This window comes from Alligator mississippiensis, chromosome 3 (genome assembly GCF_030867095.1).
Source record: "Alligator mississippiensis isolate rAllMis1 chromosome 3, rAllMis1, whole genome shotgun sequence".
In the NCBI taxonomy this organism is placed as follows: domain Eukaryota; kingdom Metazoa; phylum Chordata; order Crocodylia; family Alligatoridae; genus Alligator; species Alligator mississippiensis.
In genome coordinates, this window is record NC_081826.1 from 159,184,731 (window position 1) to 159,198,487 (window position 13,757).

The window sequence follows — 13,757 nt, forward strand, 5'->3', positions numbered from 1 at the left end:
GCAAAGGATGGTTAGACGTCATATTAGAAAATGCTTTCTCACTAGGAAGGTAGTAAAACACTGGAACAGGTTACCCAGAGCGGTGGTGGGATTTCTGTCCTTGGAGGTTTTTAAGTCCCTGGTAGACAAAGCCTTGGCTGTGATGATCTTGTTGGTGATGGTCCTGCTTTGAGCAGGGGGTTGGACTAGATAACTTCCTGATTCCAACCCTAATTTTTTATGATTCTGGGATTCTCCGTTGTCCGTGATGTACTTGCTCCTTGTATAAACAGAAGCCTTGAATGCTTATGTTCACAGAAATTCATGGCAATGTTGGAAATCTTAGGACAGGAAGCTCACGGGTTGGTCTTCCTCTTGCAGCTAGAAATAGTATAGTACAACTTCTTTCTTCAATTGCTTTTCTCTTTTCTGAGACCCATTGCTTTATTTTATACCTTATTATATAGCATATTCTTACTGTTTCGTACCTGATCTGCAGGCCATAGAAAAATTGATTATAAAACTCCCATGCACTTCAGTGGAGAACTGTATGGTGCTTCTTGCTGGCTTGTGCATGTTCATATGCATGTGCCCTCTGCCTCTCCATTTCCCTAGCTCATGAAAAGAATCTTTGGAATTTCATTCTTTTTTCTTCAGAATGTCATCTTCTAAATTCCTTTATTATTTTTATCTACTTAGATTCAGTACGTGTCCCATCTGTGTGATATTTGACACCAGCACAAGTTGTATAGCACATATCATTCTTCTATTCTATTCAGAATTACGTGTACCTATAACTCAAAGCAAAAGAGAAGACTGAAAGTCACAAAGGAGTGAGAATATAGTCTCTCAATTCTTTTTCAAAAGGTTAAGATCCTGCAGTTCATGTATTTTTCTGGTTGAGCTCTTCTCTGTATACCTTCGTATAGAAATAATATCTTTATTTTTAATGCAAAAATGTCCAAAACAGATCAAAGCATTCTAAATGAGGCTCAATAGACAACACTTGGATTCACATCTTTGTTTAGCAATCCTTCCTTTTTTATGCATCCTTAAACATCACTAGTTTCTCTTTACCATAGGAAGCACTGTGGGTGGTAGTTTTGTTTTTATTTCCCTACTGGCACTAAGATCTTTTCCCTGCTCTTCCCTTTTGCAGTGTATTAATGCTGATGGCATAGTTCGCATCAGGTAATGGAGAGGTGGCTAACATGAATGAGAATTGGCCCAATATTAGGTTATTTTCTTCTTTAATATGGATTGTATTCAGTTCCTCAACATTCACAATATTTCCATGAGCTGTTTATACTTCAAATCTGTATTGAATCCTCCTGAATCTTGTTGCTGTTTTCCTTTTTTCCTCCCTTTCCCCACCCCACCTTTATTTTGCCTTCAGAATATTTCACCCTCCCACATATTCCACCTTCCAAGTCAATGTTATGCAAAAAAGTGAACAAATGTGTAAAGTCTTAGTGATCTTTGTGAATCTTCACTTAGTCACCTTCCCACTTCCCTAGCTGTTGACACCCGTGAGAAAGAGATCCTCTCCCACAGCTGGGTAAGCTGGTGCTATTAGTCCTACTGAGTTTGGCAGAATTTGTGCTGCTAAATCTCAAAGGCTCATTAGAAAATCCCATTTTACTGATCTTGGTCTGAACTTGGTCCTGCATCATGACTTAACTGTCAAGAAGCAACCAGTTATCTGTAATTATTCTTCCTCAGAAGTTTTTTTTATCTGACTTTTCCTCATTGTTACCTTCTCTTGCTGAATCTGTGCACAGTAAATTATATTGTATTCCAGGTGTTTAGCCATTCTAATGTCTCTCCTTGTCTCCCCTAATGCTGAAGTCAGTTTCACTGTAATGTCCTGGCTTGTCTTCTTACATTTACTTACTTCCAGTTCATCATTTCATTTTCCCCCAAACAGGCTTTTATATACACGTTACAGTTTCCCAGTCTCTTCCCATCTTTGCTCTAAACCTGGAAGCTACATATTATACCTTCCTGAATTTCTGATTTTTTTTCTTTCTGTCTTTTTTTATACATAGCTGATGCCTTGTGACTTTGTGTTTAATGTTTCAAAATGAATTTCATAAAGAAACAACATAATTAATTGTTATCTGTTTCTTCCTTTGGTTGCCGAGCTATTCTTTGCTGTCACTTAGGTATAATACTCTTGTGCCTGATGCACTCAGACAGTCTGTTCCTTCTCTTAGGCAATATATTTATTTTTCTCTCTGCCTCTGATTTTACAAACATGTAATTTTAAGTATGCATTTAAATTTTTGTAGTTCCATTGATTTTTACAGAGATTGGGTTGCTAATTTGTATTTTTTTTATTTTCTGTAATTTTCCAGTTGCTCGACTGTGCCTAATACTTACACAGTCACAGGTGTATCTTCTGGGTTAAGTTTATGTATATTTTCTTTTGTATCTTTCCATTGATTAATCTTCGGTTAGCCAAATGTATGATATTTTAACTTGATTTCTTTTTTGAGGATATTCAAGTAAATCCACATCTTGTTAGATGAAAAACTAAACTTGAGTCTTTTTTTTTCTCTCAAGTATTCCATTTCCCCTTCTTTATAATATTTTTATTTTCATTCTTTTCCATCATTTCCATTATTTTGGTATATGTTTTCACAGTATTTTGGTTTTCCTGCAATTCCCTGGTTAAGTAAGCATTTTCTGTATTGCCTTTATGTCAGTTACTTTATTTCAGATGAGCTTTCAGTCTTTTGGAGTAAAGGAATCCTGCTGTGCCTTAAATATTTATGTTTATTGTTTTATATGTTCTGTTAATGCAACATTTTTATCCATAGACTCCTCACAGTGTAACTTTTAATGAAGTCTGTGAACAGTTAGTGCCTCTGGCTTCGTTACTACACCATGCATTGCCCTTTCCCATCTAAAGGGAGGTCCATGGCTGTTCTTTGATAATCATTCAGGGGTGCTGCTGCTTTGTGGTAAGATCCTTTGAACTAGTTTGTCATTTAGTTCAGCCCTAAAAGCTACTATTGAAATCTACAGTAAACTCATAGACTTTAGCAAGAACAGATTTATGCCACTAGTAAGGGCTTTAGGATAGCAGGGCACATATACACGTGCCTTTTTAATGTGCCTTAGGGTTACTGTGCCGGGTTATAAGGTGCAGTAAGCTTTCCCCGGGAACTCATTGATGCACGTGCCCATCGGGAGCAGTTCAGTGCAAGGCTGTTTCTGCCCTGCTCTGTCTCCCTACAGCAGCCAGGAGGAGCTCCGGGTTCCCTTGGGTGTCAGCCCCAGGCTGGCAGGGGGCCCAAGGGTTAGGCCTGGGCTCCCCGGGTGTTAGGGGAGCTGTCCTGCCTCTGGGGAGGCTGCTTGCCAGCCTTACGTCCCGATCTGCATCGGGGGTGGGTGGGGAGAGAACAGGAAACCATCCAGCCTCCCAGGCAGCAGCTGTCCAGCTCCGCATCCTGATTTTCAAGGGGTGGGGAACTGTCAGGTTTACCGGACAGCTGCCTGCTAGCCCCATGCCTCAAGCTGCATGGGGCAGGGAGCTGTCCTGTCTCCTGGGCAGCTGCTTCCCAACCTCACACCCTGATCTGGGCAGGGACAGTTCCCTGCCCCCCCCCCCCCCCCCCCGTGCATATAGGGGCGTGGGGCTGGGAAGCAGCTGCCCAAGAGACTGGACAGCCCCCCACCCCATGCAGACTGGGGCACGGGGCTGGCAGGCAGCTGCCTGGGAGACCAGACAGTTCCCCGCCCCCAACCCCATGCAGATCTGGGTATACAGCTGAGAAGCAGCTTTCTGGGAGACTAGACTGTTCCCCTGATGCCTGGCTGCCTGGGCTGACCAAGAGTAATTTTGCTCCTGATCAGCTGTCCCTAATGCGTGATTAATCTAGGACCTGTACTACAGGTCCTAGATTAACCATGCATTAGACTAATTTACTGGTCAGTAATTGCTGCACATCTGTAGATGGTGACAATTTACTACACATTAGATTAGTCTAAAGCTCAGTAAAGTGTTTTGTGTAGACATACCCACAGTATAGACAGGGGCTAGGTGATTTGTTTTTTGATGTTTCTCCTTCTGTGCAGATAGCCTACAGGAAAATCTCAGGTCTTAAATTTCAGGCCACCATTTTTATGCTATCTCCACTGTTCGCTCCACATTTTGCAGCCTCAGTTGCAACCAATTCTTCCTTCATTGGCAAAATAGTAAATGCAGCCTTTCCTTTTTTCTATTTGTTTTGTTGAACGTTCTGTATTTTGTCTTGCATTTTTTCTTTATGTGGTAGTGTTGTCACTCACAAAGATCCTTGCCTCTTGCAGTTACAAAGTACAAAAATTCCTAATAAAACCCATCTTTTTGGTAGAGTTTCCCCATTGGTTAAACAACAAATCAGGCTTAAATATTCAGACTTTGGTCTTGGTTATCAGGTCTATGGGCATAAATATCTTTTGTCTTTGTCATACTTGCCTTTCTCCTCTTCAGTTTGTTTAAAAAAAAGTAGTTCTCTTTCCCTCATACACTTAGCTCTAGTTTCTTGGTTGTTGTAATATTTTTCCCGTTTGAACCTTCTATAGTTTTTCTTTTGGTATGATTTATTTCATTATCAAAAATATTTTTTCTAACTGTTACTCATCTGCTTATTTTAATGCCTCTTTTCTCCTTGCTGCCTTTGCAGATGTCTTAAGACTATTTTTCTTTGTTTCACGCCTAGATTTCTAGGCTGTCTTTCTACTTTGGGTGGAGATTGGTAATAGGGGTGTGTCTAAATGAGACACTACTGTGCAGTAGCACCAAGCTACTACGCAGTAGTGTTGGCAGGCACTAACTGTGACATGATGTTGTTGTGCATTATTAATGAGCTCTTGCTCATTTGGTAACATCTGAAAAAATCCATGCGGGGACACTATTGTGCATTAACACCAGTTACTGTGCATTCATTTAGTACTTGGTTATGCAAGTACTAAATGACTGTGCAGTAACAACTGTGTAGTCCACCGCTCGGATAGATGCAGCCAGGTTTCTTGAGTTTGCCCCATCCATTTTTTTGTCTGGATACAGTAAAAGAGTAGGATGTAATTTCTACTATGTGCCATAATGACTCAAACCATTGGCTTATCCATTAGTACCTTCCCCCAATGTGCAAAATCTTTTTTTTGTTCTATAATAAAATAAATATTAAAATTAGTATTATGACACTGCTGGGAGGCTTCAGCCAGGAAGGAGTATCATTGTGTTAGGCACTGCACAACATACAATAAAACAAGGTCTTTGTTACAAATTCTTGTTACTTTTTGGCCTCAGGCCAGCACAATGCTGGAGTACACACCCAACTATAGGAAAGAGAAACACATACCTAAATGGTCTACTGAGCAAGGGTGGTATTATAGTATGTATGCACATTTAAGTGTTTTACTGAGCTGAGGCTATACTATCTTTTGCTTTTTCTACCAAATTGCGTCTTTTGCTTACAAAACCTTACAGAACCTTCTCTTGTTATTATACTATGTGACATCCTGTTCTGGCATGATTTCTTCTTTTGCCTTTACCTGCTCACAGGGCTTGCTGCACTGTATGCCCAAGGCAGAGGCTTAGCAAGGCAGGTCCATGCCTGGGGCAGCCACTGACCTACGTCGTACTTTCAGTTCCTCCTATGCCAATTTCAGTGACATATTCACACCCCCCCCCCCATGCCCCCCGTACGAACACTGCCCAGGACAGGTGTTTCAACCATGTTTCCTCTCCTCCCTCCCGCCCCACCCTCCAGTTCCACTGCTGTGCTCAGGGTCTGATTAAAAGCCCTATAAAATAAATTAGTGTCTTTTTCTATTGACTTTGTTTGGGACTGGGTGTTACAGTCCAAAGCCCATTGCAGGCTATTGAAAAACTCACATTCATTTTGGTAGATTTGAATGTGGTTCCAACTGTTCTGGGCCTAGCTGTGTCTCTGTGTGCCATCTGTGAGCTAGAATAGTAGTCTGGCAAGTTGAGTCTCAGAAATCAACAGAAGCTTCATACACACTTGTTAATTTGGGTTGTTCTCCCTCAGGAAGTGCTAAACCTTGCATTGCTCCAAGCCATCCATATCAATGGGGAAAAAAGGGGGGAGGGGAATACCTCTGCAAAACCATAAGCACTAGGGCTTTGTGAAACTTAAGCAGCCGTTTCATTTTGGAGGTGTTTTGGCCTGTTTCGGCACCTGAAACACCAAATCTGAAACTAAAAGGAAGGCTCTGAAACGTTTCCAAAACAAAATGAAACCATCCAAAATGTTTTGGAGGCAGGCTTGTGGGGAAACAGAAACTTAGAAGAGGGAGGGGAGAGCGGGGCAGGAAGGATTGCTCTAATATTGACCATATTGCTGGCCAGTGTCTGATCTGTCCCTGAGGTCCCTTCCAAACCCAGTGCTCTGAGGAAGGGCTGGCAGCCTGCTGTCATCACACGCACAGATCCGGGGACCTGTCCCCCCTAGGGAGGAGTCGGGCACAGGCCCCCAGATTTGTGTGCGGGATGACAGCAGGCTGCTGCTGTTGGCTGGGGCCAGTGGCAGCACCAGTTATCCCGGCGCTCAGTGTGGGCTGCATCAAGCACTGGTTGCAGCCAGCTTCGGCAGCCTGCTGTCATCCTGTGCACAGATCTGGGGGCTTGTGCCCCCCCCCAGGAAGAGTCCGGCACAGTCCCCCACGCTCCTTGTAAAGTGCCGGGAGGCTGGGGCCAGTTGGGGGATGGGACTGGGCAGGGCAGCCATGGGGGCTTCTCCCGTGGTCCCCTGCCGGGGCAGAGGCAAGCACAGCCAGAAGAGCCACGGGAGAAGCCCCCATGGCTGCCCCACCTGGCCCCAGCCTCCCAGCACTTAAAGCAAAAGAAAAAGCCCCACACTCACCAGTTGTAGCAGCAGTGATCAGAGCCTCTGGGGGCTTGTGGCAGAGCCCCCCCTGTGCAGCACAGAGTAGTGGGGGGCATCGGGGATGGCCCCCCCTGCTTGGTACCCGCATGGCAGTTGTTGCCTCACGCAGGTACAGCGCGGGTCAGCAGGATGCTGCACGCTGTCTGGGAGCTGGGCGGCACCGCTTTTCATCAGCCGGAGCCCAGCACCACTCAGCCCCAGCGGTCCCAGCTCCCAGACAGTGTGCAATGCCCGGCCGAGCCATGCTGCATCCGTGCCATGTGACAGCTGCTGCCTGGGTGCCAGGTGTGGGGGTGGGGTGGGGCGTAATCCCCACTGCCCTGCGCTGCACGGGGGGGTGCTCTGCCATGAGCCCTCAGAGGCCCTGGTCGCTGCTGCTACAGCCAGTGAGTATGGGGCTTGGTGGGGGGTTTTTTGGGGGGTGGGGGGGTTGGTTTTGTTTTTTTTTTAAGTGCTGGGAGGCTGGGGCTGGGCGGGGGATGAGGCCGGGCAGGGCAGCCATGGGGGCTTCTCCCGTGGTTCCCCCCACCTGGGGAGAGGCAGGCACAGCTGGAGGAGCCACAGGAGAACCTACAGTCACCTGGCTGTGCCTGCCTCTGCCCGGCTGATCCAAATCTCTGAATCAGCGCTGAAACAACGTTGAAACTCCAAAACGGATTTGGCTGAATTGAAACAGAACAGTGATCTGAAATACCAAAACGAATCACTATCCCTCCAAAATGGCTGAATCTGAAATGGAAACAAAAACATAGCCGTTTTGCACAGCCTTAATAAGCACGTGTTAACACTGTTGAAACATGTGACTGTATTCACCACTTATAGAGCCATGGTTCTCAACCTTTTTAGATTCAAGGAACCCCTTAGAAAATGCCAGCTCTTACTTTTCACTCTGTTTATGCCTATGGAAAACTAATAATCAGTTTTTCTGTTGCAGAGAACTCAAAGACCACAAATGTGGATTTCTGTTTGAAATCTCTGGGTTTATCTTGTAAATCTTATTTGTGAATCACCCTTGAAAGAGCTTAAGGCATCCTAAGATGCTGTGGCACCTTGGTTGAGAATCACTGATATGGAGCATGTTTGATTAACATGCTTTTTTTTAATAAACACTGAAGTTCTGATTCAGTGTAAACTATTATATTAAAAATATCAAAATGGAAATACTAACCAGCACAAATTCAAGCTGAAGAAATAGATTCGAAAACAATTTATGTATTTTTATTTTTTTTTAATATCTTTCCCAGGACATGAAGTTCATCTTCGGGGGCGGGGGGGGGCGTTGTTTTGTTTTGAATCATAATTTGGTCAGTGTGTTTCTCTTTCTGCAGGTTTTGTGTAGTGGGTTCCATATAAATAGTAAATAGTGAAGGCTTTTTGTGTAAGGCTTTTTTATGAGAAGGCTGGAGTTATCTGCAGCGGACTTTAGGGAAAAGAAAAATGTGTGAAATAAAGTAGACTGGATCTTCCACAAAACACTTCTGGTTAAAAGCTTAACATCATTTTTATTAATAGTTCATATCCAAAACATTCCTGAGTGAAATAAAGACTTACCCAGGCCTTGTCCTGTATCAGGAGAAATGTGGACTAGAGCTCAGATGGTATTTGAAAAAACCCGAACAAACCAAACAAACACTGCAGGTATACTGCGGCTGACAAAAGTTGCATCCATTTATCTTAACTGAAGCTCTAGCTCAGAACGGTGAAAATGTGATAGAAATTGTCTATTATCTTGTTGCTAAGGAATGGATCAAGTAGCACCTTTGGTTGGTTTCAGTCAGTGTTTTGCAGGAAGCTTAAGTGGTTGCATACACAACTGTCTCCTGTAACATCAAAATTGTTAAGATGCCAGGTCGTGGTATGGAAGGCTGTGTATAACTGGGACTTCAGAGTTGTTGTGTCATAGCCCAGGCACTAGGCCGCACCTTTGGAGTTTACCAAGTGTACAGTGAGCTGTGCATCATTTTTTGGATCATAAATCATGCAGTAAACAGGGACACATGCCATTGTTGTCGTAGAGGGAGAGCAGGCTTTCAGAGGAGTCTGTTCTTCTTCCAGGTCCAATGCTTACATGGAGGGAACACGGGAACGTTTTTTCATTTATTTGAAAGAAACATTTGAGATTTTTATGGAGAAATGAACAGTGTAAACAACCTTCAAAAAGATAAACAAACCTGCTTTGGAAAGAACGAGTGCAAAGATGATAAATGCTGCATTGTAATCTGGTCTTGGTTCATGAGAGGTGGGTAGAAAAACAAAGGGGAGAACTTAATTCATTTTACCAGAAACCTTCATGTCTCTGCCTTTGTCTTCACTATACACCTGGTGATGAATCAAGGGGTGGCTGGAGACATTATTTAACTCTTCTCTGTGTTTTGTTTTGTGTCTTTTGTTGTTGGTTTGTTTATCGTTTCTAAAGCAAGTATACCCCCCTTTGTGGCAATGAAAAAAGAAAGCAAGCATTTTTACTCTTTTGAAGACAGGTGGAGAGAAATCCACACACTGAGTGCTGTATGGTACTCCTTCCCTTTTGTTTGTCTTTACTAATTAGTTAGAATGGATGGTATTAAGTTCCAGTGACTATGGGTGTTAGAATTCCTGCATATCCTGCCTCAGGGAATTATACTCTGGAAAATTAAGTATCCATCAAAGCAGGAGGTGGCTTGTACAGTTTGTATCTCAGCTTCTTCTTTCTTTCTTTTTCTCTCTCTCTCTCTTTTTTTTTTAAAGGCTTAAGAAAAGAGCTTTTTGTCTTCTTTTCAGGAAAGTTACACTGAAATTCATCTGTGCTTTATTCATCTGCCTTCATTTCTGCCATTCATGGGCAGCTGTGGGTTATTTAGGACAAAGCTGATGAATTCCTAACCTCCGTGTTCAAAACAGCATATTGGGAAAGGTTCAAGACCTTTTTTTAGTACTCTAGTTAGTGTGCTGAGATCTTTCTCCCCTTCCCTTCTCCACTATCTCTAGATTGAATTTATGTCTTACTGTTTAATGGCATTTAAGTTTCTGTTGGATTCCTTCAGACTCATGTGTCTGGATATAAAATACACGGACATTTTTTCTCACTATGGCCAAGCTGCAGAAATAACTTCCAAGACAATCTGGTTGAAGATTCATTTGCATGGTGTTTATTAATAAATACCATTTTTTCGAATGACGACTCAGTTTTAGACATCAGCTGCTAGAAAAATGTGTCTTCATTTTATATTTTTTGAAAATTTGAAATAATTTGGAATGTGAGGATTGGGACATGTAAAATTTGTAGGCTTTTGATGTGGTTTGCTTAAATAATTCCATGAATTTCAGGGGAAATACCATATCTTTTTTTTTTTGGTAGGTTACTCACATACATCCTGTGTCCGATTAGGCTGGTGTAAATCAGCATAAGCCAGTGGAGAAGCTCTCATTTGATTTGTCATATGTATAACAAGAATGCTTCTATTGCACTGATTTGTATTACTTGAGCCATGCATTACAGATGCCTTGAAATCAGGCTCCTTTTTAAGCTTAACCCTGGAACTCCAAAATCAGACTAAAAGCCCTCATTTCATGCACCTACCTTTAATTCAGAATATAAAATTAATTTATAGTTAATCAAGTATCCTTCTTCATCCCCCACCTACACCATTTCTGAGAATGGAGGGCTTCATATTTTTAGGCTTCCTCGAGCTCCCTTTGTAGTTAACAGAAGCTGGATCAGTTCTCTTTTGTAACTACCCCTTTCTTTCTTCACAGATTCTTCATACTCAGAACCTCCTGATGTTCAGCAGCAGTTGAACCACTACCAGTCAGCAGCTCTGGCCAGGAACAACAACAACGTTAGCCCTGTACCACTTTCAGGGACTGGGGAGAAAACAGAAGCCATCCTTAATTGTGAATTTTGTGAATTCTCCTCGGGTTACATTCAAAGCATTAGGCGTCATTACCGTGACAAACATGGAGGGAAGAAGCTCTTCAAGTGCAAAGATTGTTCTTTTTATACAGGCTTTAAGTAAGTTCTTTGCAAAACAGATGAACTGAACTCACTTTTAAACAGTTCTTTAAAAGGCAGGCACTTTAGCTCCTGAGATCTCTGGGGGCTGACTGTAGCAGAAGGAAGCAGAGCCCAAGGAGACCTGGGAGAGAAAATAGGAACAGCCACCCCAGGTCACACCAGGGTTCGTGTAATCCATTTTCCTGTCTGTGACGCCAGCTTGTATCATTGACTACAGAAGAAAGTGTAAGAAGTCCTTGTAGTAGATTCTAACAAAATAGTCTCTGTACAAGAAATTAATCTTGCTCTCCATCATCGTTAGTGAGAGGCAAGTTTGTGCGATAAAGAACAAGGATTTATATCATGCCTAAAACTGTTGGGATAGCTTTTCTAGGAAGCTCAAAACCAGCTTGAGGCATGAGAAAGGCAAATGTCTAGTGAGGTAGCAAATTTCCCATTGACTAAAGAAATCTCTACCCGTGGGACTTTATATTCTGCTCCCCTTTAACCATCCAGCTGAAACAGCAGAAATGAAAGGCATTCCCATAAGTATTTGATGGCATATTGGAATATTTCACCCAGTCAATTAAACTTCCCAAACCAAAGGAAAAAAAACTTATTTCCAGGAGTGCGTCTCTTTCCGTTACACCCCAGTTCCTGATTACTGTTTATCACAGGTCTTATGCTGTTACGCTTCCCCATAGTGTTAGTGCAACTCTTGTTCGCATTTTCTTCTCCATCCAGTACTACTGGTGGCAGCCAAGCAATCTTAAATTAAGATGAGGCTAACTTTGACAGTTGTGGCAGGGAGGCTTGCATTCTTTTATGTGGTATGTCAGTCTTTTGTGGATGAGGTAGCAGAGCTGTCAGAAAATCCCATCCTCCACTCATTAGAGAGTGAAGAACATGTATTGAAGTCAATGAAAAAGTACCTATTGACTCCAGTGGCTATTGGATCCAGCCCAAAAGCCAGCAGAGTTCGTACATTCCTTTGCTGTCAAGCTAACCCGCTAGTGGAGCTTGAAAGGGATCCATAAATTCCTTAATCAAGGGCTAAGCAGCCTGCCTCATTCACTAATTGCACCTCTTCCTAAGCCAAAATTATTGAGCCCCTTTAGTTTACAAACTCCTCTCATTTCAGTAGCTGAGCTTCTAGCCAGGTTAGGTGCGTAGTTAGTTTCCAGTGCATGCTGATGCCCTGCATTGGTGTTTGTAAGCATGTAACTATGGTGGTATCATGAAATCTGTTTGTAGAGTTACTGGGCATTCATGGAGTTTTTAGACCAGCATTTCCAAACTTACATGACTGTTGTTTTAACTATGATTTGTTTTTAATTTTGGGGGACACTTTTTTTTTTTAAATTATAAGGCACTTGTTGCTAACTAAAGTCCATTTACATAGCAGATGTGGATGACAGAATTTCAGCTGCTTTTGAGTTAATCCCACAAAGGAAAGGTACTATCAGAGTTAGGTCTGTCTTCACCCTTGTATCTACAGAACAGCCAAAGGGATGTTTCTTAAGCTTTCCAAAAACATCTCATTTTTGGCTGAGACAGAACATGGAAGATTTCAGCCCAAAGACATTTTTAAATAACCCGCATGGGGAATGAAAATTGTTTTTCTGTCTTCCATATAGCACTAAGACATGTAAAATAATGTTTTGGCCCATATGTGGTGGCTACATAAAGGTACACATCTATACACATGAAAATTGCATAAGAAGTCCCACTAAAGTAGCATGTGGCCTTATAGAGACAGGAGTGAGTAGCCTCTGCAGTATTTAATAATAGCTCTGTAGGAAAGCTATAATACTACAAGTGTGCAAAACTACAAAATCACTAAGTTACCACTTCTTCCTGTCTTACAGATCTGCTTTTACTATGCACGTGGAAGCTGGGCATTCAGCAGTTCCTGAGGAAGGACCCAAAGACCTCCGCTGTCCTCTCTGCCTCTACCACACCAAATACAAACGTAACATGATTGACCACATAGTTCTGCACAGAGGTAAAGTCCTTTATGGTATTTGTTTTTTGACAAAGAGCTGACTGAGCAATAACCTTTTCTTTCAGACTGGTGAAACGAAGCTCTTTTCTTCCAAATGTGAGCATTAAAACACATAATAGGCCAGCAGACCTTGTGCCTTTTTTTAATGATACATTTTGTTTCTGTCCAATGAAATACAGCAGATTAGACTGAAGTTGAAACGGGTATGATTGGAAAGTGCTGTTTAAAATTTCTGCTAGGAAGGTTTACAGTCATCAGGCACCTGTTCAGCAAGAGCTACACTACCCCACTGCTCTGTAGAACAGAGAGGGTAGCACTTGCTGACCTCTGAGCATTTTTTTTCTCTCACTGCATATGTATTTCTAAGATACCTACTGGTATTTCTGTGTTGCGTATCTTCTCTGTACAATGTTAAAGGATAAATCACTTCTCCCAATTCCGTTCCTTATCCTTGAGGCTCAAGAAGAGCCTCAACTACCTGTTTTCACCCTGATGCATCACCTGTTATTAGAGCCAAAACAAAAAATATCCAATTTTTATGACTTCTGTAAACTAACTGAGAGCCGGGTTAGAGATTTTTATATTCTATTAACCACAGGCATGCAAGCTCAGAAGAGACAGCTGTTTGGACTCCCTGGGCTGGGATTCCTGCCCACAGCCATCACACTTGATGCTTATAGATGGTCTGTTGGCTGCCTAGCTCCAAACCCATGTGTTAGGATGGCACTCTGCCTAGCTTGCAGGTTGGGCAGCATCTCGCAGTGGGTTATTGCTGGTGAGCAAACACAAGTTTTCATATGCCATCTTTTCCTGGAGGAGATCCTTGTGTGACAGCACTGTCATGCTACATTGTAGCATGCCACTTTCATCCGCCAGTTGCTTTAGTTCCTCTCTATAC

At 42.5% G+C, this 13,757-nt stretch overlaps 1 protein-coding gene across 6 annotated transcripts in view; it reads left to right on the forward strand.

The window, feature by feature from the left end:
• The window catches only part of ZNF462 (zinc finger protein 462), a 125,537-nt gene that overhangs the window by 86,680 nt on the left and 25,100 nt on the right, over positions 1 to 13,757 (forward strand). For 5 of the 6 annotated variants that reach the window (XM_014596178.3, XM_019490688.2, XM_019490685.2 and 2 more), the window contains 2 exons: positions 10,617 to 10,872; positions 12,723 to 12,859. In XM_014596178.3, the coding sequence (XP_014451664.1) occupies positions 10,617 to 10,872; positions 12,723 to 12,859 (393 nt within the window). Of the gene's footprint in view, positions 1 to 10,616; positions 10,873 to 12,722; positions 12,860 to 13,757 lie in introns of those variants that run through there. The other variant, XM_019490689.2, reaches the window with a different exon arrangement.